This window comes from Oxyura jamaicensis, chromosome 7 (assembly GCF_011077185.1).
Source record: "Oxyura jamaicensis isolate SHBP4307 breed ruddy duck chromosome 7, BPBGC_Ojam_1.0, whole genome shotgun sequence".
Taxonomy (NCBI): Eukaryota; Metazoa; Chordata; class Aves; order Anseriformes; family Anatidae; genus Oxyura; species Oxyura jamaicensis.
This window is the reverse complement of record NC_048899.1, coordinates 7,228,639-7,252,544: the sequence shown is the minus strand read 5'-3', so window position 1 is coordinate 7,252,544 and position 23,906 is coordinate 7,228,639. Positions and strand designations below refer to the sequence as shown.

At 41.9% G+C, this 23,906-nt stretch overlaps 1 protein-coding gene across 7 annotated transcripts in view; it reads left to right on the top strand.

Moving 5' to 3' along the window:
• The window catches only part of ERBB4 (erb-b2 receptor tyrosine kinase 4), a 578,634-nt gene that overhangs the window by 532,101 nt on the left and 22,627 nt on the right, over positions 1-23,906 (top strand). For all 7 annotated transcript variants that reach the window (XM_035332131.1, XM_035332130.1, XM_035332128.1 and 4 more), the window contains 5 exons: positions 8,080-8,235; positions 10,930-11,005; positions 12,927-13,073; positions 15,778-15,875; positions 18,178-18,348. In XM_035332131.1, coding sequence (XP_035188022.1) covers positions 8,080-8,235; positions 10,930-11,005; positions 12,927-13,073; positions 15,778-15,875; positions 18,178-18,348 — 648 coding nt within the window. The remainder of the gene's footprint in view (positions 1-8,079; positions 8,236-10,929; positions 11,006-12,926; positions 13,074-15,777; positions 15,876-18,177; positions 18,349-23,906) is intronic.

Below are 23,906 nucleotides of genomic sequence, written 5' to 3'. Positions count from 1 at the left end.
CTGACTGGCAGAGCCCAGGACCTTCGGTACATCTGGGGAAGGGCATCCCCGTGGTGGAACAGAAATCTGTGTCTGAGCAGTTGGTCCTCTGCTTACACAGGGACCCTCGGTACATTTGTCTTGCTTTTTTTTTGCCTCTTGCATGGGCAGTGCACCCAAAGGACAGTCTCTTGAAAACACCTGACTGGTTTGTGTGGTCACCTTCATAGGCCCTTGTGAGAAGCAGATACTGCAGAGCTAGCAGGGAGGCATCAGATGCTAAGTACTTTATCAAAGTGCTAGGGTGACCCTTTACTCACGAGTCCCTGACTTTATTAAGTTTTTGTTATTACAGCTGTTGGTCCTGGGCAGTAATTGGAGGGTCAGAAACTCTCTTGGTGTGTGTCTGCTGCACAGCATATTTGTGCATCTCATCTCTGTTGGCCTAGTGAGGCTGTAGAGGAGCTGCAGAGCTGTATCTACATTACTGTGTCCTTACTTATTTACCTTTAGTATAAGCAGAGCCACAATCTGCAATATCTCTCGCCTCTTGGGACTGCAGTGCAGTAAGCTGAGCCGTGGTCATTTTCTTCAGAGGTTAAATGAGAACGTCCCTGTCCTCTTGAGCACTTTGGGAATAGGAGGAGGGTATTGCAGGAGACCGCTGTAGCCTGAGTCCACACAGCCCAGGAGGCTGGGACATGTCACACACCCAGCTTGCTCAGGGTGGAGGCTCTGAAACTGCTGTAAGAGAGCACCTTGGGCTCAGTTGTCTTAAGGAAACACTGTGATAAGAGTCTGGGTCAATTGCAAAATGGAGATTGGATGCAACTCCACAGCTCCCTCCGTCCCTGAGGAATTTCATGTGCAGGATTGAATGGTTTTCTCCACTCCTAAAGCCCCTATAGCAGCTGTGCAGCTGTGCCTGTAGATGGACCAGAACTTGGAGACACACAATGCAGGCAGTATTGAAATGCCTGTCTTGTCTCTCATTACTTATGCTACTTTATATATTTATGTAACATCTTTCATGGGAGGAACATGAAGTGCTTTGCAGACTTTTTATGTTCAGCACCAGCTCATCTAGATATCTGCATAATTTGAGGGAGGCCGAGAGACAACTCATACTTCTCGCAGCAGGTCAGGCAAGGGAGATGTTTGATGATGACAGTGGAACGATCTCTCCTTCTGGTGACACCTTAAGAACTCAACACCCACCTGGGACAAATAGCTTAGTTTTAAGGACTCTACAACCTCGGTTCAGTGGTAACCCATTTATCTGTACTTTGAAGGGGCTGAGAAGACACTCGTGAGATTTTAATTTAGGATTGAAGGGGGTCTGCGCCCATCAGAATGGCTGCTCAGCCCAGTCAGTTATGCTTGGAAATGCGATAAGCTTATGGACTTGCTTCTCTTTTTTCTTTCTACTCATCCCCCTTTATGAACCACACGTCACTGGAGTAGCCTGCATTTGTCCTGTAATTCTCATCTAAATTTTAGCCTCATTGCCTCTTTCCCTTCCTTTTTGCTTCTTGACTTTGTTTTGACGAGTTATGCCTTAGTATCTTTTTTTATTTTGTGCATTGGGCCATAGCTCAGCAAAGCAGTAAATCGTGCTTTAGGAATCCTATTTCTGGATCAGATATACCGCAGCAGGTACGTGATGCAGAGCATAGGCCTGGTATAGACTATTCTTCCCCAAAAAACTTTGTTCTTTTGATGGGTAGCCAGCGTGTTTATACTGCCCCAGGTAGCATATGTCCTCCTGCGGTTGGTATGAAGCCAGCTCATGTTGACGTTGTGCTTCAGCTGAGTCGGGCAATGTGCGATCATACTCCTGTGTGTGAGCGGACAGGAGAGAGATACAGGATTAACCTGTGTGCAGAACATCATGCTAATTTCTCATGGCAGAACCAGCTTGAGTTAGATGCCCAGGAGTTGTATTTATACTAGTTATCTTTCCATAGGGGTAATAATCCAGCTGTGCTGGCATCCTGTCTCCTAAGTCAAGTACAGATAGGCTTGAGATAGCTTTTCTGTTCTCTGAACTGTGTAGTCCGGAAGCTAAATAGCAAAGCCACTGCAGGACTCTGAGAAAAGGGATTATCAGTGGCTATGAATGCACGGCTTTTACGCTGCTCATGTCACGCAGCTCAGCATGTAGGTCTTGCAAAGTTTCACTGCCTGCTCCTGGCCAGGTCTATGTACTATGCTAGCAGAAGCTTTCTTTGTCTACCATTCACCAAAAAGGCCAACAACCCAGGCCAGGATGCAGCAGTGGATCTCCCTTGCCAATTTTACCTGAGTTGGCTGAACTCTGGACATTTTCAGAAAACCTTGGCACCTAATCTGGTGGAAGATCACATAGCACAAGTTGCAAGTCCCCAGCTCAGTCTGCCAGCTTTGGACTGAAGTTGTTAGCATCCCTCGCTTCCCCTTGACTGTGAGGATGGCCTTCAGACCCAGCTTCACACGTAGACCTACATAACAAATCACACCTCTGCAGCTGAGTCAGTGTATTTCAGAGCAGTGTCAGTTTTTCCCTCCCACAGCTATCTCTGGAGTAACAGCTACTTAGATGATCCTGGTTGCTCATGACAACAAAGGGCACCACGTTTTCCTTGAAAGCATATTTAGCCCCGGGTAAAATTATACTTCTTCCATGGGGTGAGCAGGGGGAAAGATGATCATTTCAAGCTCTCTGTAGTGATTCCTGTTATTAAGCTAGCCTCAAGTTATTAGGATGAAAAGAGGGCAGTCTCCAAGGCTGGAGATTAATGTCCGTGAGATTTGAGTTGGGCTTGAAATTTTCTTCTTCACATACCTGTTTGATGGATCTGCCATGTGTGCTGGCTTTGGTGGGTGGAAGTTATTATTGACGAAAGTCTGTTCTTAATTTCTTTATGCTTGCTGAAGATGGGTTAAGATCAACATTCTCTCTGTGTAGAGAGAAAATAATGTTTATTATTGAAATTGGTGAAAAGCCACACAAAGGAAGTGTTTACAGTACACCTGACTGCTACTATTGATTGCTACAGTTCTTGAGGTAGGTGAATTGCTTTATACTTACTTTGTTCAATGGAATTGTCTTGCAAAATTAAATCTTGCATCTTGCAAAGCCATATGCATATGCTTAAACTTTAGTCAGTGATTCAACACACTTCAGTTCTTCTCTAGTAATTATCCCAAAGGGACTTTGCAAAGGGACTTTTGAGGCTTAGTCAATTTGGAGAGCTGGACATCCCTTGAACAGCAGCTGCAACCTTTGAAAGGAATCTAGAAGCATCCTCAGCTGGAGTGTAGGACTCTGAAAAGTCCAGGGAAGTGAAAGAAATCAAAAACCAGCACCTGAAACAGCCTGTGCTTGCAGCTCTTAGCACTGTGAGCTGTACAAATGGAGGCTGCACTCAAAAACTGCCCTCAGGAACTGGGAGACAAATGACAGCTGCAGAAAATAATGCTGGTGGTAAAGTAAGAAAACAGCAAATTGTGACCACATCTTAAAGGCAAGGGATCCTAGGGAACAGAGCCATAACTTCCCAAAAAAGCTTCATTTTGCTTTTTTAAAAAGTCCTTTCATTCTTCTATTTCCACCACTAACTCCATGTTGGTGATAGTCTTCTATAGATGCCCGCAGCACTGGAATGCCTCGTATTTTATGAACCAGTTTGATCCTTCCTGCTGCAGCACAGCACTTGGTAGGTCACAAAGCTGTCCCATCATGTTTTTTTTCTCTCTTTCCTCAGATTTTTTTGACACACAGTCTCCTTTCCACTGTCCCACCTCAGTTTGTTGCCATTTACATATTACCTCATTTTCTGGGCTGTCGTTTTTCTTGTGGAAAGAGTATGGCCATACCTGACTGTCCTGAAATGACCATACCTGATCTGTTTGTCCACAGTCCTGGAGACTTCACAACAACCCGTAACAAAGTCAGAAAGCCTTCCTTCTCCTATAGCTCTCAGTTACTAACTCATTGTTCAACAAGGCAATTGCTGTTCTGTATTATTCCTAGCCAGCTCTGAGAGTAAGCCAGTGGGAAGACAGCAGGATTCACCTCAGCTGGTTTTACTGCTGATTTTTTCCCCCAGCTATATTATATAGAAAATTATCAAGCCTGCAGAGTGATAGGAAAGAAACTCTTAGTGGAGTTAAGCTCCTAGTGGCCATTTACATCTTTGCGGTCCACCTCCCTTCTTGGAACAAAGCCGCCTTCACTTAAAGCCTGTTTTTCTGCCCCTCAGCATTGCTATTAGTTTCCCTGGTGCTGTGTGAAATGGGCTGGCCAGGTCAGGTTAGTAATTGTGCAGGCAAGGACAAAAGACCTCTAGCACTAATTGAAGCCTTGGCAAAGGCATTTGTGTCTGTTTCTGAAAGGAGAATTTGCATTTTCACAGTTGCATTATCACGTGAATAGAAGGGATCTGGGTGTTTTTAATGCTATGTATATCTAGGTAAGGATTTGTATAGCACAGGTTTGTCATCGTACATGACTCTGGCAGTGGGGTGCAGCTGAGGAAGATAAAAGGCTATTCCTTGTTCATACTGCAATTCCAAAGGGGCTTTCTCAACTTATCTGTGCTACAGCTGTTTGCAGTGGCTGTTTGACTTCTTAATAGCAGTAGGTGCTGATTCAGAGTGATTTCATGTTAAGGGATCCTAGCAGTAATTGCATTTCTAGTGACATCTTCTGCAGGGAAACTCGTGTCATGACAGGGATGGGGAATTATCAGCAATGGGTGGGGTCATGGCTGATGGCTGCGGTTGTGTGAGATGAATCTGGCCTCAGAGGTAAGGGGACAATTGATCCTGAATGGCTTAACGCTCAATTTTTGCCTCTTGGTGGTTTCAACGTAAAAGTCCCACTCTGCTATGGATACTCTGATGAATATACTGCTGTGACATTTCTTACTGACTGGACATTTTACACTTGGATAATTCTGAGATGTGCATAGCTCGAATTTGGATGTACCAAGTCCTGAGTGGAGCTGGAGAAGCCCAGCCTCGCAGATCACACTGCAAATTGCACAGCACCGTGTCCTTTGGATCAGGCTGTGAAGTGTCATTTTTACAAACAGATCCCTTTTCATTGTCTGGGTCTAAGGTTACTTGTAACTCTCATAAAATGGCCTGTTGGTATTTGATCATGGGCTTACTGGGTGGTGGTGGCACCAGCTGTGTAATACGGATGGTATTTTTTCATTACCCTTTCAGTGTGTCATGTAAAAAGATTACAGATACGTATAGAGCATTTTTCCTGCCAGGTTTGAAAATGCCTTCAAATGATGATTCTTGTCACAGTGTATGTTTTGACAGTATTGCTGCAGTGAATACTGTAAACAGCTTCCTGGTTTTAGATTGTTTTCATTCTGCTTGTATAATCTCATTTATTGAAAACAATTACAGATACACTTCTCTTACAGATACACTTCTCTTACACCTACACCATCCACCTTTAGAACTTGTTGGTAGGATAGCAGGAAAATCAAACATGTTCACAACAGGGTATTCCTAAGAGCATTTACATTTCTGCAGGTCATGGACCTGCAGAGGATTTTGTAGCTGTCAACTCTACACAGCTTGCTTTTGGCTTTGCAAATAACACAGGTGGGAAGAAGTCCTGAGAAGCTTGTTTGACAGAGGTGAAGTAAACTGTAAGGAAGATGATACACAGATATTTCTTCCCTTCTGCACAGAAGAAAACCAGGTGTTGATATTGGTTAGGAACAGTATTCAGGTTGCTGATGAGAAATCTGTCTAGTTCATAACATAATATGATATTAGGTTGAATAAATGTAGTTTTACTGAGAAAGTACTTAATAATAGTGTAAGATTGAAATGAATGAGTAGAATAAACAGTGAAACATCTTAAAGTATTACTGTACAGGTTTAAGACATGCTTGACAATTAAGTATGTAAAGATGGTAAAATCAGGCTAAGAAGGCATGCTTAAGGGTTTTGTTGTTTAACTCCTTCAGTGAACGATGTTTCTAGACACCTTATCATCCATTCCCATCATCATTAGCTAAAGATGAGAGGGTAAACCTTGGCAGAAGCCATCAATTTGAACAAGAGTGAAATACCGTTTCTTCATTTCTGCCAGAAGAAATCTGCAGTATCTTCATATAATTTCAATGATGATAGGTACAAATTAATTTATTTAAAATGACAATTTTATTTGGGTCCAGTCTGTTCTGATATCAACAGAATTCTCTCATTAGATTCTCTGGGGTCTTGTGCCCTCATCAAGTTCTGCCCACAAATACCATTCTACAAGTTGGGGCCTTTAATTTTCTTCCCCCTCATTTTGAGGTATTTCTGAGAATTTTGACCACATGAGGATTTGGGAAGTTCTCTCAAGACCTTGAGGCATTTCTGGCTACTGTTTGACATCAGAGCTGTGAAACCAGGACTCATACAAATTCTCATCTGGATTTTATAGGACCACTTCTGTGGTTGTCATTCCTCTGTTACACTGCATCATTGCTGTTTGACCGTGTGGTCTTTTTCTGGTTGGATTTCTTCAGTTGGCAATTGTTTTGCTAAGCCATTGGTGCCTCTGCTTTCATGATGTGGTTGTTGTCTAACTCACAGTTGTTTGACCTCAGAGATTATTTGTCCTCTTCCAAAAGGTTTTAATTTGATGTCAAAAACCATTAAGCTTTCAAAGATGTAGAGTTGTGATGTTCTCAGAACAGAACCAGCCAAAAGCATTGATTTGCAGTTGGCAAGAGGGCATTTGCTTCAACGAGCAGTACTTTTAAAAACAGTTTTGTTTGCTGTGTGCCAGAGTCCCTGTGTCCCCTTTCAAACCACCTTCATGTAGCAAAGCTTACCACTTTAACAAATGAAATAGTGTTTATGCCAAATGATCTCCCACACATTCTCAAATCGTTCAGTGGTGTTTGCATTGAAATATTTCACCTGGCAGAGCAGTTCAGAGCTCCACTTGATGCTTTTGATAAAGACATCCATGCTCTGTCAGAACAGGCTGCATTCTGGCCTGGCGACCATGAGCAGTGGCTTACTCATATCACTGTCCTCCTAACATCTAGAGGGATAGGGATGTGTGAGCTTCCTTCGTTGCTAGAGGGAATAAAATCCAGCCCATGACACTGAGTAATCTGGTTATTTTAATCACTGCCTGTGACTTTCTGAATTATCATCTGTATTACGGGCTAATATGATCTCTTTGGTATTCAACAATGACTTTTTTAAAATTACCATATATATTATACAGAACTAATATATTAAGAGATACCTTAAGGGTAATTATCAAGTGTGTAATTTCATCTGTAGGTTCTTATAATGATGGTTGATGTCATAAATGCCTTTTAATAAAATAACAGGCTTGTAACCCTACCTGACTATCCTTTATGTGTCATATAATAGTAAGACCAAGCTGTGGTGTTCAACTGTGTGCCATACTGTGACGGTACGTGGCTTGTCTTTCATCACAGTAAGAAAAAGGTTAAGGCCAGGCGTATTTCCTTACATGTACAGGCAGCTGGATGGGCTTGTTAAGGAAAGTACTTGTACCAAAACGTATATGCTCATTTAAAAAACAAAACAAACAAGAAAAACCAAACATCTGTTGATCTACTGACTTACCATACTACTACATACAAAATTAAAAGGAAGTAAAAAAGGCAAGTGGATTGCAACCCTTGGATAAAAAATTGTTTTCCATGTAATCCACTTTGAGTACTGAAAATTTGCGTCCAGCTCAAAGCGTTTGGTAAGAAGCTTTGTCTTGAATTGAGACTTGCCTGGAACTTAGAATATCTGGGATTATTTCCCAGTCTGGCCAAATTTCCCTGGGGCTTTGGCTAAGTCACTTAGTCTTTCTGGTCTTCAGATTTCCTGTCTGAAAACTAGGGGCTGTAATACTTAGTTCCTTTGTCTCACCTTCCCAGGTTTTAAACTTGATTGAGTAAGATACCGATCCCACCTCCTGCTCAGAGCAAGGGCAATGCTGAATTTGTTTGTTAATGACTGCAAACCATATTAAAGGAACCAGATCCTACAGGATTCTTTTTTTTTTTTTTTTTTTTTTTAATATATAAAAGTAAGATTATTTTACTGTTCTTTGTCCTTCAGGGAATGATGTACCTGGAAGAGAGGAGACTTGTGCACCGGGACTTGGCAGCCCGTAACGTCTTGGTGAAATCACCAAACCACGTGAAGATCACTGACTTCGGCCTGGCCAGACTTCTGGAAGGAGATGAGAAGGAATATAATGCTGATGGAGGGAAGGTGGGGATTTTCCTTGTCTGGAATTAAACGTATCCCACTGTTACAAATTTGCTGAAGTTACTTGTTAGGACAGCGTATCTTTAGCAGACTGTAACTTTGTAAGGAACTCCGACAGTGACTTAGCACAACCCGGTCATCTGGCAGTGAACTGTACAAGTGAAAACTGCTCATTTTTCCTCAGTGAGCTTCTCCAGGTCCGGAAATAAAATTGTGAGAACAGTTTCCACACTCTGAATTAGCTTTTGCTCATAAGTTCCATTTTATATCTTGTCTTGAAGACTTCTGAAGTCAGTTCAATGAGTGACTGAGGTTCTAGGGCACTTCTGCCAAATCCCTTTCTCTGGTCAGTATGGACCTCAACAACCAGATTCCCAGACAGGTTATTGTACAGAAAACACAAAGGAAGGCCACAGCCCATGCTTGTTTTTGTAGCATACGAGAGACACATCTGCTTAGCAAAGAGCCACCCCTTCTGTCACCATGGAAGAGCCTGTGGATGCTATTTCTCACATCCAAATTCAAGTCTGCAAGACCGTGCTGGATGCCAGGCTGCTAAAAAGCTTTCCTCAGGATAATTTTGAAACCAGATATTTTCCCATATTACTTTTCTGCATACAGCAGAACTTCCATACAGTGCCTTGCCCTAGCTTTAATGCTTTCAGATTAATACATTATAAATTTCAGAAGGCTGAAGTTGCGTACTGATGTCATCTGCTCCCTCAACATTTTGAAATTCCACATATCAACCTGTCACAAAATCCCAAGGGGTTCTGCCTCTCCTGTCGTTCCTTTTCCCCAGTGTTCATTTTGCTTTCCATGTACTTTCTATCTGTGTTTTTCTGTGCTCATTTATGTCCTTGTGTGAGAAAAACAGCTGTTACCAGTTCATGCTTTGTTTCCTGGCTGGGTTTCTGCCTTACTTGTGTGGCTGCTGCCCCTGGCAGCTGTTGCATGGGTTACATCAGCATTTCAGTCAACTAGGAGAGGTTGAGAGGAGTCACCAGTGCTTCCCCATTTCCCCCAGTAAAGAGACCTCCTGGCAAGGAAGGTGGAGTTCTGGCATTCTTTCCTGATGCTTTCATTTCTCTCATCCCCTCTTCAATAACCCTTCTGCCTCTTCTCTGTCTCTTGCCTGCATCAGGCAGTGAATGACAGAAAATGAGCTGGTCCTTCCAAACCAGCTGTTCCCTGACAGCTGTTAGATACTGTCTTGGACTTGTGAGGCCAGTCACGCTGCTGGGAGTTCTGGAGCTGGATTTACACATCAGATGTGTCACTTCCCAGTTCCACAGAAACATGCTGTTAGATCCAGAAAACACTTGCAGTTTAACATTGCATTGTACACATGCTAAGAGAGATTCGTCTCAGTTTCCATCCTTGGAGATTTTTGTGACTAGACTGGCTAAAGCCCTGAGTAACTTGGCCTGATCTCATTGCTGACCCTGCTCTGAGCCTGAGGTTCAAGACCTCCTGAGGTCCCTTCCAGGCTGAGTTATCCCGTGATGAACAATGCAGCTTTACTTTTTCTAACAGCTGTTCCAGTCTGAAACAATCCAACTATGTTTAATGGGAATGAAAGCAGTATGCTTCTGTGGAACTTAGTGGAGGAGGATGAACTGTCTTTGCAAGTGCTAAGCCACCATTTAATAGAGCGCTATTTTTGCCGTAACTGTATAGGTTATGTTCATTAGTCAACTTCATGGAAGGTGTTTTCATAAGGGTTTGAACGAAGACACATCCTCTGCTTTTACACCCACCATCTGTTCAGATTTTGCATGTAGTTACATCTCTCTCCAATTTATTCCACTACATGTTGAATAGCTCCAAATCAGAGGGGACCTGTACAGGTCCATGCCAGGTAAGATTCACTTAAGTGTCTATTAGAAATTACTGGACTTCAAGACTGTGCCTCAAAGGCCCAGCTCAGAAATAGAAAACACCAGGAATTTCATTTTAACACAAACTCCAGAGGGAGAACTCTAATTCCAAAGCAAGGTTTGCATTTGCCTACACACCCTTTCCTATCAGGAAAGAGATAAGCTCCCCCCAGTGATGATTCACAGCCAGAGGCTATCTTGGGACTTCTGACTTGTTTTCCAGAGCACCAGTTCTCACTGCAGTAATGACACAGACAATTGGGACGGCTAAGTTCCTAATGAATATTACAAGTTAGAAATTAAGCACAGTAAATCCTCCCTATTGCCTGTTTACCCTGATGATGATTATGTGGACTGTGAAGTATTATGGACGTTGCATTATTAACTAGCCTCATTAGAGAGCAATCAAGATAGCAGAGCCAGGTTTTGCAAACTGTTGGGCAGAAGAGCTTCTGTGTTCTACCTTCTGCTGCACTTTTTAAGGGGACTGGATGGAATTTTTACATAGGTCCCAACTTTGCACAGGCATGATGAAAAGGCAAGTTGTTCTCCTGTACCTGAATCAATGAAATTCAGATGGTATGAAAAGTTCTACAGGTAACTGGTTTGCATTTCTCACCTCTGTACGTTCACTGAGTCAAAGTCCATTCTAGAGCCCAGGGACGACCACTTCCTCTGCTGTGGGGTAGAGCTGTATTTTTTCTAAGCTTGCACTTGAAAAAGACAATGGGGAGGAAGCTGTTATGTATGTACACGATCCAGCTTTATTGTTTTAATATTGTATTTCTAAGCTTGCATTTCTCTTGTCTTTTCTTAGATGCCAATTAAGTGGATGGCTCTGGAGTGTATACACTACAGGAAATTTACCCATCAGAGCGATGTTTGGAGCTATGGTAAATCTTCACGTGATTAGTTTAAATATGTGTATCTTGTAATGTGTTAAAGCAAGTTGTGTTACACAGATACCTTTTTTGTTTCAGAAAGAAAAGAGGAGTTAATTCTAGTAGTTTTTACTTTTTTGTTTGTTTGTTTGTTTAATAATGTGTAACTCTAAACAGCAATTGTTACTTGTCTCCTACCTTACTTTCTTGCTCACAGAAATACATTATCATGATGTCCTTGCTGGGATGATTGCCGTAAGGTCTGGTCTCGTAGAAATTTGGATGATTATTATGACAGAAGAAGGCTTCTTTCAGCTTAGCCACAGATTCATAAAAATACAGCTGCAGGTCATAATTTCCAGCAGTCCTTTGAAAATCTTAACTATAAAAGTCATGAATGTCAAAAAAATATTTTCAGACTTATGGGAATTTCTGTACCTACAGTCAGATAAAAGGGAATTTGCCATAATACAGAGCAAATATAGCAAGAGAAAGAAGAGAAAGAGACAGTCTCTCCAAGCTAACTAAAACATGCATGGGTTTAATTTCACAGATAACTTTGGAATTGGTTAGTCAGGTCAGTTCATGTGAACTCCATACACACAAAAATAACATTTGAGAATGAGGTGTTCGTTTAATGTTGGAAACGGTGTTATCCAGATGAGCTTCTATGCCACGTGTTAGCTCTCTGCCTGTTTATTTCACACAGGTATTACTAATAAAATCTTATATACCTTTGTAAGTGGAATGTATCTAGGGCTTGTATCTATTTGCATTTCTTGTTGCCATATCATTTTGAAACAAAAAGCCATGCAACTCTATTCATTACTCACTTCTACCTGTGGGTAGCAGCAAAAGACACTGTTTGCTGTGACTGAGTAGCTGCCCTCTTCTATTCAGCTAAGAAAAATATATGAGAATTAAATTGATCATGTAAAGCTGCTCTTTCTACTCAAATTCTGCACAACCTATATCACTTAAGAAAAAATATGTCTCCATTTATGAAATTCATTTTAAATGCAGGAAGCCTAGAATATCTATAATCAGAAAGGACAAAACCAAAAAGACTTGACAAGTTACAGTTATTGAACATCAGCAAAGAGGTGAATGAGGGTGAACTAAATACGCGTTTTATACATAATGTATTTTTGCCCACTGCTTTTCACATTAGTATGACAGCTGTCAAAATATGGCTACTGATCTGGAGGCATGTTTTAAATGACCTTTGCAATAAAATAAGAACAAAACCAAAGAAACTGGTTTGAAAGAAGCATTTTCAATACTGAAGATTTTGTTTGGTGACAAATTGTTGCTTATGATATATGACCTTTATTTCCAGCTCTGATGCCAAAACCAATCCTATGGCTATTCAAAAAGAGAATCTTGGTTTTGAAGCACGGTAGTATCATAACTCAAATCCATAAGGTGTTTTAAGGAAAAATAATACTACAAGTGGCTGTGAATGACTTCCAAGGCAAAGACAATGACATAACACTATACAGTGCTGTACCTTTGTGAGAAATTGATGCTCTGAGTTAGGGAACATCTTCATTTTTTTCCCTTTAAAATAACAGAGTACATCAGCTATTCATTTGCCTTTTTGATATGATAAAAGAGCAAGATACATTCTTTTAATATTGCATCCATTTACTTTCCCAATGTTTATTTGTCTCAGACCTTCTGTTCTGCCTCAGATCTATCATGCTGCTTCTTATGCCAATAAAAATGAGGGAAGTTGCTTTTGTAGCTTAACAGTGTCATTTCTCCATTTTCTGGAGCTTGTTAGATGGCAAACCAATCTTGAGTATTTTCACAGGCCCTGGTAATGAAGAGATTGCAGTCCAGAACTGGGCCACAATACTGAGCTGTAAGAAATTGGGTAGCAGTCTGAGTAGTATGACTTCAAATATTAACGCTCTTCTTTTCTGTCTAGGAGTCACTATCTGGGAGCTTATGACCTTCGGTGGAAAGCCATACGATGGGATCCCGACTCGAGAGATCCCTGACCTCTTGGAGAAGGGAGAGCGCTTGCCTCAGCCTCCAATCTGCACTATTGATGTTTATATGGTGATGGTGAAATGTAAGTAATTGTAGTTTTTAATATCCGTGTTCAGTGTGAGAGGAATGCTATTTTAGAATATTTGCATCTATATTCTCTGACAGTGCTGGGGAATAGTGCAAGCTGTTTCAAAACAAAAGCTTCCCAAGATACTGTAAATTCCATTTAAATACTGTGTACACGTTTTTTGCGGTTGCAAAATATAAGAATTCAGCCATGAAGGGTTGAGTTAGCTTCTTATTACTGTCAGATGCTATCTCAAATTCTTGCTCTGAAGTCAAAATTGTGTCATTGTTATTGTAAACCCTTGTCATTTCCATGACAATTGATTTTGATGTTAAAAAAGATAGTATTAAACGTAATTATGGTACATGGATACTAAACCAGTGAAGGTTGGGAGGAGAAATGCTGGTTCCAAATATTGAGGAAAGAAAGCATGAATGTTTTATTGTTAGTAAAGGATTGATGATTGTAATAGTAGTAATAAAAAGCAAAATTAATATAAGGAATGATACAGAAAGAAGATTTGTCATTCTTAGTCCAGTATAATAATTTATGGATATGTTAACTTCAGCAAAAAAGGAAAACAACTTGTAGCTGGTTTCTTCCTACCCTTTTTATCTTCAAGATACCTACACTAGTGACTGTATTCTCCAAGGCTATGCTTCTAATTTAAAAAGAATTAGGGACATCTCTCTGGTGTTTCTGACTTAATTTAAGTGAGATTAACATACAGCTATCTCATCCATCTTCTATGGACCTTTCCTTTTTGCCTTGTACACAAAAACACAAAGAAAATAACACTAACCGAGGTAAATAAGCTTTTTCTGAATACAGCTAGAGTTGCTAGCAGTTCATGAAGCAGGTAGTGTGAACACCCTCTCTAATTCAGGATTTTGCATTTGGAATGTGCAGAATTCCATCTCTTCTTTTCCTAACCCAACCCTTTGTGAAAATATTGAGTTCTGCACTGCTTAGTAGTGGTGAAGAATTTGAACACCACATCTATAGTAAGGGCTGGTTTGGTTTTGGACACACGTCAAAATTTAAGACAGTAAAGAACTGCCCATATCCTGTAAAGAACTGTTCTCAGGGTGGTTCAAAGACTGGAGAATAACATGACTCCATCAAACACTTAAGTAGGGTACTGTGGGGGAATTTTCAGTGTGGCTTAATGTAATTCAGGCTCTGCATACCAAAAATGGGCAGGATTTGAATCACCAAGACTGCCTGGTGCCTGCCAACCCCCTTGGGTTCCTACAGCCAGGTAGTTGCGATAGGGAGGTAGGGAGGGATTTCCTTTTCAACATCAGCTATCCAGTACTGTTACATACTGATACGAGGACAGAAGAGGTTTGGTAACCTCAGATGTTACTTAGAAAAGAGTTGTTTGTACTAGTTAACAGATCAGTTCTCCTTCATATCACATGCCTACCCTAAAGACAATTCTGTGAGTCTTACTAAAGAAGCCAAATAATTAAACCATGTCTTGGTGACTTCAGGATGGAGACTAGCACACCAGTACTCTCCTCTTACTTATGAATAAATGTTGCAGAACCACGCATACAACAATTAGCAGTCTCGACATGTTCAGGCAGATCTGGGAAACAGAGAGGAAAGGTGCTTGAATTATCACAGACCTTTTAACATAAGTGCATGCAGGTAGGGAAATCACCAGAACAGTACAAGGGGTTCATGTTGGTCAAGTGCAAATATATTGAAACTGGTAGGATTTCTAATGAGTATGAGGTTATTCTCAGAGAACAAAAGGAAGTCCTAGCAGACTGACTGTTCTGGAAGATGGAAAGTCCCAGCTAGATGTACAGGCTTAGTCCTGTAATGCGTGTGTGGAGTTCTTTGTAAGGTCACTTCTTTAGTTAAAGGCTACAAAGGAGATAAGGCCTGCTTCATTTTGCCTCCCTGACAAATGAGAACGTCTTCTTGGCGAGTTGCTGAGAGAATCTTCCCTAAGAAAAAGCTGACGCAGAGATAAACTAGTTGCTAGTAGTGACTGCCTATGCTACTTGCTTGTTTTGCAGAAAACACTTGAAGGGAATGAGAACTGTTGTTCCTAATGAATGTTTGTGGGAGAATGAAGGACCAGAGAATCACCCGTGCACAATTAAAATAGCTTCTAATGCCTTGTGTGAGGTCTATGTTAATGATACAGATATATGAATGCAGAATTATCTGAAAGGCAGGATGGGAAGTCAGTCATCATATAGAACTGTCAAACAGCTCTTTGGAATGTAAACCACTGTGGAACAGTAGTTCAGTTAAAAGAAATGTGTTTAGCAGTAACTTCGTAATAAACCCACTAGGCTCAGATGAGATTGGAGATGAATTATGATACAGGTTGGACAGATCCATAATAAAAGACGGTCAGAATTGCCGTCTAAACGGGCAAATACAAAAAAATTACAAGGTCTTGTTACTGACTCAATTTTGCAGATGGGGAACAGGAACTCAGAGCAAATTAAGGATGTTCCACCCTTGCAGTGTGGAACATCCAGTCTCCTCTGGCCTGGACCGGATGTTTTCCATTCTAGAGGCATCATAGAGTTTCGTCTTTCCAGTTTTCCCGGGCTCCTTACTGCATCTTTTCTCTAGGCAAGAACTATCAAGGTCATCATTTCACTTCAAACTCATGCATTTTAAAAAACTTAATGCTTTTTTTTTCCTTGACAAGTAACCTCTTATTTTGTTGTCTTTGATCTGTCCCCAGGCTGGATGATCGATGCTGACAGTCGGCCTAAATTCAAGGAGCTGGCTGCTGAATTCTCTAGAATGGCTCGAGACCCTCAAAGGTACCTGGTAATTCAGGTAAGCAACATTAAGGGAAAATAAAAAAGAATTCTGCCTATCAAATCAGATTATTAAGGGGTTTGTCTTTGAATCTTGGGAGTTCAGAATGCTCTTGGACTTAAATCAAACACAGTGACCGTAGTACTATACAGTAGTAAAGTAGAATAGCCAGTGTCGGTATCTCAGAAGTTAGGAGAAACACCTGAAGTTCACTTCCTAAGTCTGTGTTTATGAGCACGTACACAAGCTCTGTCTTTGCAAGTTGCTGAGTAGTTTGCATTCTCTCATGAAATGGGGAGAAAAAAATTCCATCAGTGGACTTACTTTAGAGCAAGGACTTGCTTGGTTTTGCAGTTGCTTAGGTTAAATTTCAGGGGGTTACCTGAAAAGAACCTTCCCTGCACAGTTGAGATCGTGTTTTTTTTTTTTTTTTTTTTGCATAGCCTAAACATAAAGGTTTCCCAGAAGGCAGGGAGTTGTGTCACTATGGGTGCTTCATGCTGGAGGCTGTGTAGGCTCTGTGCAGCTTGTAGTGCTTCACAGGCTGAGTGATACACACCAACATGCTTCATCACATGAAACCACACTGTGACACAGTGGCAATACCAGCACAGACACATCTGTTGACTAATCTAGCTACAACCATGTGCACCCTGCGCACAGGCATGTGTAGAGACTTCTCTTTTGCTCCCACATCCTGCAGAAATCTAGAGTTACGTGTTTATTATATCTCAATCTCAAGCCATGGGAAATGAATCTGACCATTTGGTAAAGTAAAAGGACAGTCCTAGTGTGTGAGCGGTGCAAATGGAAGTAAAGTAAAACTAAAAAAAGTAGGGTGATGTTGAAACACCAGAGACCAAAGCGTGAAATCAGTTTGACACTGGTACTCTTACATTCATATCGCCTCCACATCACGGATTACAGTGTGGGGATAAGTCCAGCTGGTTCTTAGCTTCACACTGATTTTTTAGCTGAAGATTCTCCAGAAGTACAGGCTGCCACTTCCAGGCCTCCTGACTGCTTCTGGGCCTAGTGGTAGTCTCATCACACAGTGTTTCACTTCACTGTGTAGGCATGCTAGCATGCTAAAGGTGTATTATTGCACAGTGCCAACAAATGCTACTCTCCTGCAATTTGAGGAGAAGTAAAATAAATTTGAAAAGTAAAATGCTGGTCAAGAAGAATTACGGTGCTTTATTTCTCCTGTGGTATTCTCCACTGTGTTAAATTGTAGGTTCAGCTGTTAGGAGTGACTCTGAAAAAATCAGTCTGATTAAATACTTCATTAAACAGGACATGTTTCCCCATTCAAAATCTCTTTTCCCCACCTTCCTTTCCTTCCCTCCCTTGTTACAACTGCATATAGTCTAGTGGGTATTCCTTCCTGTTAGGCTTCTCCAGTGATCCTTGCAGACAATATGGGCCATGTACATCCTGAAGAGAAACCAGGGTAACTCCGTTACACTGGTATCTCTGCCATTATGATTCCCCCTTCCCTCCAGAGGCCATCAAGAATGATGAGCTTGCTGTTGAGCTTTTAAACAGGTCTGTATGAATGCTGTAGTGCAGCCATGATTCCCCGCTGAATTCAAACGTGGTAGAGTAATTCTTGAGGAGGGGGAGGCCACTCTTGATCCATGCAGTTAAATTTAGTATCATTTCTATGGGCAGTTAGGCGTTTAGGGCATGAGCTGCCTTTTCTGATGGCTTTTGGCACTGAGCAAAGCACAGCCATGATTTGCCTCTCTGGCTTGTAGATGCCATTTCAGTAAAAAATACTTAACGTTGTTGCTGCTGTTGTTACCCAGTTTGATTTTTATTGCTTTCAGTTCTGTTGCGTTCCGCAGAACTTTCCATATGGATGAGAGGGAAATTTAGCCCACCAAGTTCCTAAAAATACAAATGAAAATAAAGCAAACATCCAAACACAGCAGTTGCCATGTTATTTTCCCCAACATGCAGGCCTAAATAGCTGAGATATTTCACAAAATACATCAGACCTTGGCAGAATTTGGGTCAGAAACTGAACTTGTATGGGAAAAGGAAGAAAGAATAAAAGCTCAGTCACAAGAATGCCAGAAAAAAATAATAATAATAATAATAAAAAGGCTTTGCTTGATTTATGCGGTTATTCCCTTTCTGTCATCATACTCCCAGTAAAAAAGTCAAATGATGTGGATGTGGTGCTTTAGAACAAACAAAACAGCATGTGCAGTCCCTGTAGCCTGGCTGCTAGGGCATGAAGAAGGCCTAAGTTCCCTGTTGGGAAATTAATCCATCTCTTTGCTGTTTTCCTCTCTCCGTACAACCTATTCAGGGAGATGATCGTATGAAACTACCAAGCCCAAATGACAGTAAGTTCTTTCAAAACCTTCTTGATGAAGAAGACCTGGAAGATATGATGGATGCTGAAGAGTATCTTGTTCCTCAAGCCTTCAATATCCCTCCTCCCATCTACACTTCCAGGACAAGAATTGATTCCAACAGGGTAAGAGCAAGCTCTGACAGAAAATACTGGTTATTATAAAAGCACAGGTGGAGATTTAAGTACACTAATCAAACACAGGTGAGAGCTGCCTTGGGAATTACAAGCTTCCATTGTAAGGAGAGTGACTATAAAAATGTTGTCACTGGGTTCCCTGTTCATTGTGCTCAAGTGAATTTTGAATTAATAGCTCAGCCTTGAGTGAACAAAGGCTTGACTTGAACTGCCTGTCCTGAAAGCACAGCTGAAGCTTGTGAAGTCAGGCAGTGTTGTTTCTCAGTTGTGTACCATCCTGGGCAGGAAGTACATAGCTCTCATTCTCTGTCCCTGCAATCCTTTCGTCTTGACAGGGTTGGCAGTGATGTAACTGAGGGCAGCTGGAATATATAGATAATGCTGCTTTTGTGTCTCAAGCCAGATTTCAGGCCCAGCCCCTTTCCCTGTTTATATGTGATGCTTTCAGGGTCCGCCTTCACAAGCATGGGTTTTGGCTTAGCATATCAGAGATTTTGGCATGGTGATGTTTATAACATCCCCGTTAGGGAAGGATATGATGTTCATTTTACAGGGACAACTGAGGCACAGAGAGGATTCAGGTGGAATTCAGCTCGCCTAACTGTAACCATCAAACAGATAAAGATACAGTCTAAGCTCTTCACCTGAACATCCAGGGGGTAATGATTACTGCCCACTTTGGACATTTACAGTGGGATAAGTCACATTCTGGAGGTGTCTCTATCCACTGACTGCTAACAGCTCCAGAGCAGTCTCAGACCTGGTGCACGAGATCTGGTGAAATGAATTCTGCTGTAAATGCCTCAGCATGTGAGGAACCCTGCTGTATGTGGGACCTGAGTGCCGGTTTCCTGAATTCCTTTTCACTCTGGAGTTCCCTGTCTGCAGCTCTGACCTCTGCCCCGTGCTGCATTTGGCTCTGGCCTTTTAAGTTTATAGTTAGTCAATTCCCCCCCCCCAAACTAAGAAATGGTGAAATGTCATTGTTGATGCAAGGACATTGGCACAAGCATCAGGTGTATTCAGTAATTAGGGACTTCCCTTGTTGGGTTGGATTTTTCTCTCCGCTCTGCTTTTAGTGGAAAGTCCCATTTTGAAACACTAAATGCAGTCTCATTGAAATGCTGGTGTTTATTCCATGTGGGTTAGAATTCTATCAAACATTTCTCCATAGTGTAGATAGTTCCAAATTCACACCCTGGTCTGAATCCAACCCAAACATTCTGATTCCATGCATTGATTACACCACGTGTGGCAGGGAGGAGGTAAGTGATGGAGCGAAGAGCGCTGGAACCAGGTCAGTATTCACGTCCTGACTGTACTCTGCATGATGCTCTTTCACCTCTCCTGAGTAAATTATTCTGGAATAAGGACGATAAAACCTAACCTTAAACAATATCCGATAAATTCATAAGGAAATCGCTGCTGTTTTTAAAGGCAAGGAGACTCGAGAAGTGTTTGGAAGAGGCTGGGTTGTAGTCCCAGTGGCTAAATTGGATTCACCCAGTGCTTTTCCTGCATCACTAGACAGCAGTGCAGAGGGGAATGATGCGGGATTTAGCAATAAACAAGAAACTTCCCCTTTATTGCAATGAGAGTTTTTAGGGCTGACGCTGATCTGAAATAAGTCAGTTTTACTTCAGCTGTCTCTGGAGAGGTTCTGTTTCCTTTGCTGCCAACTTCTGAGAAAAGGAGGAAATGACAATAGTTACCTTCAAAAGTTGCTCACTTGTGCACTGCTGTAAATCACTGTAACTTTGTTTTACACGGCAGAGTACACCAGCACTTAGACCAACATAGGGTAGCCAACACTCCCACTGAGAAATTCATGGCAAGCAAACCCAGAAATGTATTATTATTATTGTGCGAAAATTTAAATATCTTTCTCACAGCCTCTGCCCAACTTGCAGCCACACTGCTTGCACACGTGATCCCCCTGAAGTCAGCAGAACTGCAGAAGGAGACCCCACGCTTTCATTTTGTCACACAGAGAAGCTCCATCACATTCTTGATGTGATATCTCTTCTCTGCAGCTCTCTATTTCCCATCTTGGTTTGAGATTATGATCTTGTCCCACGTAGTCAGTGGGAGCTTTGCTTTGCAGTTCAATTTACTGACAGTAGCAACTCTGTATCCTGCTTTCAGTAACTCCTCCTGCTGGGAATTTTTCTCTGGAATCCTATGACAATCTAACACTTAAACAAATCTGGAATTACCCTTTGCCAAAAGTTTCCAGATTCTGAGCCAGGTTTTCTAACTCACAGAGGGCAGCTGGGGGACAAGAGGCTCACACTCAGCTCTGTGGCTTTGCACCCCCTCCAGCTTTGTAGTGTTTTTCTTTTTTGCAGAAGCCTCCTTACGGAGGGGTAATTTTTAAGGCAGAAAGAACAGATGGGCCAAGAAGTTGCCGCTGAATTCCCAGCTGATTTATAATACCACGTGCTGGAATGGCTGCAGACTGACTTCTGACCTGTAACAATTTAGCCTTTATAATATAGAGGGGCTGGTCCAGTGTGTCAGATTAGTATAAGACTCAGTTTTATTTGCTAACAGCCCTGCATCTCCTGCATGCACGGTTAGTGCTGCCACACAGGCATGCACATCCAGACTGCGGGAAGACCACAGCACAAAGTTGCTGGAGGGGCTTGGGGCTGCATCGAAAGCCCCACAGAGTCTTTGCATTCTTGGTTTCCTTTGCTGGGAGGTGTTTTTTTTGTTTGTTTGTTTGTTTGTTTTTTCCTGGATGTAGTACATTTGTGTTCTCTCTGTACAGAAAGCTCCATGCCTTTGTGTTGTTTTTGAAAATACTCCGCTTCTTGGTGTGTTAACTGTTCTTGCCGTGAAGATTAGTGTTGGTTTGAAACCAAATATCCAATAGCTCCTATAAGGTAACTGTGCACTTACTGTATATAGTGCAGTACCAGGGAATGTCAGCAACAAGAATCACACAGAATTGACATACGGGCAGATCTCTCCACCTGCAGTTGCCTGATTATGTCTTTCTTTGTGTTTCCTTTGGATAGTTTGCAATTTGTGCTTGTTTGGTATAGTGAACGTTAATATTACACAAACTCATTATGGTACCGCTGCAGCCATAAACGCCAAATGAATTGATACAGCTCAGGTAGTTTGTGTTCACTGCGTCTGGCAAATTAAATTTTATGGGGAGATTGCCAGGCAATTTGGTGAAGTAAAACACACAAAGAACTACATAATCTTCTTGTCATTTTCAGAGATGAGAAGCTTGAAAGATACTGCGTTTCACATCTTAGTTGTTCTGATTGTCATTTTAGTGAAGGAGAAGCAGGTTACACGGTGGCAGGGTGTTGTACTCCTCTGATGGCTGTAGTCAAACATTACACGACCACAGGCTGGCGACAGAAGTTTGCAGTGAGAAAGCAGTGAGATGATGGGCCTCCCCACTTTTAGGCTCCAAAGGCCTGAGAAAGGGCATTTACTTTCTAAAGAAAGTGCTGAAGTTTCGCTGAATTGATCTCAGTGCTAAATCCTTGCAGCTTTTGCCTGGGAGAGGCACTGCTGGTTGAGCATAAAGCACATGCATAAAGCAGCATGTGCCTGTTCCCTCCCATGTGAGAGCTATTTGGATGTGAATCGATAGCACAGAGCTGTGGCTCACGGAAAGAGGGCTGGGAAGAGGGAAACCTCATGGCAAGTTTCCAGCTCCACATGGAGTGTCACATCCTTCTTCCTCCAGGGATTACCAAGATGTACAGAAGGTGCAAGGCGCAGGCACAGCTTCAGCACTTGCATCACACCCAGACTGGCTTCGTACCATCATTTCTTTAGGACCTGTGCTGCCAGGAGCAGAAGCTGGCCCACACTCTAAGCCCATAGCAGTGCCCTGTGTTACAAAGTGAATCCTGAGACTGATGCAGTTTTGAAATAAAAATTAGCATCCTAAGCTAAATGGAATTATTTCATGGCATCTGAAATCTTCAGTTGCAATTTCAGCTCTTTGGCTTTTTCCAGCATTTATTTTCCATTGTCTAGAGATATTCTAGAAACATGGAGTTTTAGAAGGTCTGTGCTTCTGAGAGATAAACTGAATCCTCAACAGTGTTTCCAGGAGCACGGTACCCCAGTTAGTGCTTGAGTGTCCTACATTCACAGCCATTAGATGATTCATTCAGGTATTTGTAACAAGTACTGTCCTGTGTGCACAGAGATAATACTAATACAGAAAGCACTCTGTGTACCCAGTGGTGCTTTGTGCTCTAAATCCTTGGCTAATTCCTCCTGAAAAACGTCTATACTGTTTGTTACTCGCTGATGCTGTCTCTGTAATTTTACTCCATTCGCTGTATATCATGGTATGTCTGCCAACCCTGCAATTAAATATCAAGCTAGTTTTTTAGGAGAAGGGTCTAATTCATATGTCCAGGGAGAGTGTTGCGCTTGGCTACAGCCGGGTCTGGTATGCCAAAAGCCAGCTTTTAGTTCCCTGAGTAGTGTCTGGTATGCCACCCCAGCAGTCCTGGCACAGCGCTTGGGCTGGGCATGTCTCATGGCTGAACATCTGTACGTGTCTGTATATAAAAAGATCATTCCAGAGAGAAACTGGGCAAGGAGTTACCTTTATGATTAATTTGATCTGGTTTCTGAACTTGAAAAGTAGCCATTTCCAAATTACAGAATTATAAAGGAGAAGGCTGTTAGGGATTTTTAGATTAATTTCATATTGGTGTGGCATCTTCCCTTCCAAAGCTTATGACAGACAACAGGGACTGTTCACCCAACGAAATGGCTGCTGGAATTCAGTGACTTTAATTAGGCTCTTAAGTAACAGGGCTGAATTTCTTAGGTACCTGTAGTGCTCCAGAAGATCAGATCTGAGGTCTAATAATGACCTCCTTTACAGACTGAAATCCAGCAGGTGGGGTCTCTAAGCACCACTCTCCTCAGTTGGAGCTGGAAGGAGGGATTTTGGAGAGCAAACAGGATTTGGAAGGGCTCTTCCCAGTGTGCCAGCACAGGTGAGCTTGTATGAGGGGTCCTGTCCTTGCTGGTGGGGAAGGCTAGCATCCTTTTCTCTTGGCAAAGAGGAATTCAGGAGGGAGTCATGATTTGTTTGTGATTCTCCTTGTGCCCAGAGCTTTGATGTAGCAATCACTTTCTTCCTAGTCCTCACTTCTTTTTCTGTAAGAAAAGGCAGTTAATTGACCCTGATCTCGAGTGGACTTTTTCTCCAGATATGTCCTGGCCGTGTGGGGCTGATAGCAGTAAAACTACTTAATCCCCAAGTTAATAGATAACTTGTGTGAAGAGGTATCGAGTCTAGATGGGGCCGTACAAGTATTTTGTCTAGCCTCCTGGCATAACATCAGCCAGGGACTAGTCTCCTAATTTCTGCTTCAAGTGCAGAAATGCTCTTTGAGATGCAGTTTGTCTTCCCAAAAGATTATCTTGATTGTATCATTTGGGATGGAAAATACATCACAGTTAAGAGTCTCAGTGGGCATTTTAACATGGACTTAAGCAGGGTTTAGATCCTGATACTGTCTACCACACACCTTTTTCTGCTAGAT